Raw genomic sequence first — 3,909 nt, 5'->3', positions numbered from 1 at the left:
TTGAGGAATGACGGGTAAAGGTTGTGGGAGGGCAGTAAGGTGACCATCACACCAGGCGAACGATGCAAAAAAGATCAGAGAAACTGAGAACAAGAGGTGGATGAAGATAAGGGAATAAACACCCTAAATGATACTCGGCACCTTTGTGCTCCTGAGACAGGAGAAGGTTTATCAAGGAAAACTTTGTTGAGGTCCGTAAAGGGATCTGCAGGACTCACTCCCTGCATTTCTTTTGTGCCTTGCAGAACATACCCTCTTATGCCGAAGGAAACCAGCTCCAGCAGGTTGAGCCTGCCCAGCCAGCCCAGCAGGACACGCACCTCATAGCAGAATGCTTAAGCAACCAGTACACACACAGATCCTGTGAGAAAGTGTTTTGTCACCCCTGGGAACGATGTGTGGAGGGAAAATGCCTTTGCAAGCTCCCTTACCAGTGCCCTAAGAACGGCTCTTCGGTTTGCTCTACCAACGGGAAGTACTTCCACACTTACTGTCACCTGAAGAGCTACGAGTGCCAGCGACCCGAAGCCAAGTTTCTGCACACGGGAAAATGCGTGTCTGCAGGTATTAACCCCTCCTCTTCCACAAGGTCGCAGTCAGTCACTTGTGGCCAAGGAGACGCTTGCTATTTACAGCTCAGAAACTCTGTTCGTTTCCTTGTGCTAGCAAGAACATGAAGCAGAAAAGGAGAAATCATTGAAAATGGCTAGTTTCATAAAAATAAAGTGATTGACAGGCCCAGGTCACCCTGCTGCTGGTAGGTTCTCCCGCACGGGGAGAAATGAGGCGGGTGGCCTCTCTTCGCAGGAGCAGTCGCTGCTCCTACCCGTGCTCCAGCCCCACCTCCACGGAACGCAGCGGGAGCAGCTCAGCTATAATCCTGTGGGAGTTGCTACACAGAAGCAGGATCTGGCCGTCACACTCAAAGTGTGAACAGTTGGTTATCAAAAGGCCTCTAACGAACCCCACTTTAAGCCACAGCCTTCCCTCAGCAGACCTCCAGGTACTCTCACGTGGTAGGAACCCTCCTTTGTCCTGAAACTGGTACATTTAGAAAAAGTGGCAGGCTCAGCCACAAAGTCAGTCCTCTGAAAAATCAGGAATACCTCCTGAAGACTCTGATTCCTTTTTTTTATGAACTTTGTTTATCAGTACAAAATTAGCCCTGATTTATTTCCGTGCCATCTTTCCATTAGATACATCCATATAATATGATTTTATTCAGGTTTCTTTTTAATTTCTCTTATTTTTAGAAACATTTTCAATCTCTCTGGGTCATGGGGATTCAAATTTCCTTCGAGTAAAACCTGTGAGTGAGGAGGAGGACTTTTTTGTGTGTGATAGCAAGTGGACGATGAATGAAGCAAACGTGGCTTGCAAGCACCTTGGCTTTAAAACGTAAGTTTGGGGAATTTATCTCTGGATAACTGCAAGGGATCTGAAAAAGTAGGGATGTTTACATATGGGCCAGTCACAGGCAGCCACGAGTTAAGAGAGAAAACTCAGGAACAATGTATTGGTTACAACATTCTGGTAAAGCTTCTTAAACTGACACCCGAGAGTGAAAGCCAAAACACAGATTTCTGTGTTCTATTACAGATTACAGCTACACAAACCATAATTGTTTTACTTTTTTGCCCCAGCCAGACTAACAAGGACCAGAACACGTTTTTTTCTTCACCCCTTGCCCCGCTCTGCCGTTGATCGCTCTGTCCCCCAGGAGCAGCTGAAGCCACACAGAGCTTCTTTTTCCTGCGACCCCATGACCCGAGCTGCACATCCAGCTCCTCAGAAGGAGTCAGCTCTGCATCCTGTACCTATTAATTTTACACATATACCACTAATTTAATTTAGTCATAGAATCATAGAATCATAGAACGGTTAGGGTTGGAAGGGACCTTAAAGATCATCTAGTTCCAACCCCCCTGCCATGGGCAGGGACACCTTCCACTAGACCAGGTTGCTCAGAGCCTCATCCAGCCTGGCCTTGAAGACATCCAGGGATGGGGCATCCACAGCTCCCCTGGGCAGCCTGTCCCAGTGCCTCCCCACTCCCTCCAGGAAGAATTCCTTCCTGATATCTAATCTAAACCTCCCCGCTTTCAGTTTAAACTTGTTACCCTTTGTCCTATCACTCCCTGCCCTTGGAAAAAGTCCCCCCCAGCTTCCTTGTAATCCCAACCTTGCAGTGGCCTGAGCATCCTCAATATACTTTGGGGACGCCAAGGGTACTTGACCCCATGCAGGTTGGGTGCCAAATTATGGCCCATCTGTGTCCAGAGAGAGACCTGAGCTTACAAGTTTTGCTACATACGGAGACTTCTCTCTCTGTCACAACACACAGTGTCTGTCGTAGTGTTACGTGTGGATTTAGGGACGGTTCTACACAACCTGCAAAAATCAGCACTTTGTTTTGCTTTTTCTTCCACAGTAAACACCTACTGACCCCACGCCCATTCCATGGGAACTCCACTCTTCTTCTTAGCCACGACCAACATTCTCTGAACACTGAGGAAAGTCACATAAATTCTAAGCCACACAAGCAGTGGGCAATCCGTTGTGAAACGATATAGTCTGTTGTTGTTGTGATTTGTATCTTCACAGGGGTGCTGAGTATTACCAAGCCAATTCCAGCATCACAGAATCGGCCTTAAATTCGTTGCACTGTCTGCACATAACCTGCAGGGGCCTAGAGACAAGTCTTGCTGAATGTCACATAGAGGTGAAATCAAGAGGTAGCAATGAGGGACTTGTTAGCCTCCAGTGCCATGAAAATCTCAGAGGTCAGTAGGTTTTTTTATTTAGTTTTATGCCTGCTTGGGTTTTTTACATGTTACGTTTATTTTAAATAACAGTTTGCTGAACTCTCAGTCACAGCACAGCTGCACTGAAACCTATTTAAAAAAATAATCCCCTTGCAAAATTTGAGACAATCGAGGCAGTCTTGAGTCAAGACAGTTGGGTTTATGAGTTGGGAAAATCACTGTTGCCCCTCAACTATTTTTACAGCTATTTCCCAAAAGCAAATATATTTCACCCATGGTTCTGTTTGTTCCCCCACTCCTTCCAAGGGTACCAAGGTATCCCACAAGTCCTGTGTCTCCCAGGTTAACTGGTGAGGAGACAGAGGGCAACCTTTCTAGACCTTTGTCTATGAGCAGACCAGTTAGGACACCAGTATCCCAGTAGCCCAACAGGCATGACTGTAGCAGGACTGCTCATGTCTTCTGCGGGGTTTCAGGACTCTTCAGTTTCTCACTGACGCATGGGGAATCCCATCCTTGTTCTAAGAGCTTTCTTGTCCCTGGAGAGGGTTTTCTTTGGCACTGGTAAGCACCAGCCTGAGATGATGCTGCTTAGGAGAGCTATGAATCGTCTCAGGTTGTTCTTATGTCACAAAAGTAGGAGCTCAGACTCTTGGTGACTCTTGAAGAGGGGAACATCCATCATGTTAATCACCTGAATCCTTTACAGTGGGTTTGAACTGATCATTTCTGGTTTGGTCCTTGTCTAGAAGAAATGAAGTTCCCTTTTGTTAAGCTACTGCAAGTTGGAGGAGGAAAATAAGTGGTCACACTGAAAGTTGGATGAGAAGGCCATTAAAACGATAAAAAATACTTCCATTTACATTATTGGGCCACAGAATGCCTTCTGTTGCGAGGCCAAATTGCTGACAGAATAAAATGCACAAGCAGAATATTTCTGTGGGCAGTTGTGAACCTGTAGACATTTCCACCCTAACTTCACTGTCATCGTGCTGCTCAGCTTGTTCCCACGACGAGTTTCACTGTGTCAACAAGAAGTGCGTTCCTCTGAGCAAAACCTGTGATGGGATCAATGACTGTGGAAACCTAAGTGACGAACTGTGCTGCAGAGGTAATCGTTTCCTTTCTCCCCTGTTTCAAAATC

General features: G+C 46.4%; 1 protein-coding gene across 1 annotated transcript in view; it reads left to right on the top strand.

Moving 5' to 3' along the window:
* Positions 1-245: 245 nt before the first annotated feature.
* Positions 246-3,909, top strand: part of CFI (complement factor I) — a gene marked incomplete at its 5' end in the record, with an annotated part of 12,739 nt that continues 9,075 nt past the window's right edge. The window contains 4 exons of the mRNA XM_010161457.1: positions 246-564; positions 1,254-1,398; positions 2,605-2,783; positions 3,766-3,876. Of these exons, the coding sequence (XP_010159759.1) occupies positions 246-564; positions 1,254-1,398; positions 2,605-2,783; positions 3,766-3,876 (754 nt within the window). The remainder of the gene's footprint in view (positions 565-1,253; positions 1,399-2,604; positions 2,784-3,765; positions 3,877-3,909) is intronic.

The sequence above is a fragment of the Eurypyga helias genome, unplaced genomic scaffold, assembly GCF_000690775.1.
Source record: "Eurypyga helias isolate BGI_N326 unplaced genomic scaffold, ASM69077v1 scaffold5491, whole genome shotgun sequence".
NCBI lineage: Eukaryota > Metazoa > Chordata > Aves > Eurypygiformes > Eurypygidae > Eurypyga > Eurypyga helias.
The sequence above is the reverse complement of the archived record's forward strand: the minus strand, read 5'-3'. Positions and strand labels throughout refer to the sequence as shown.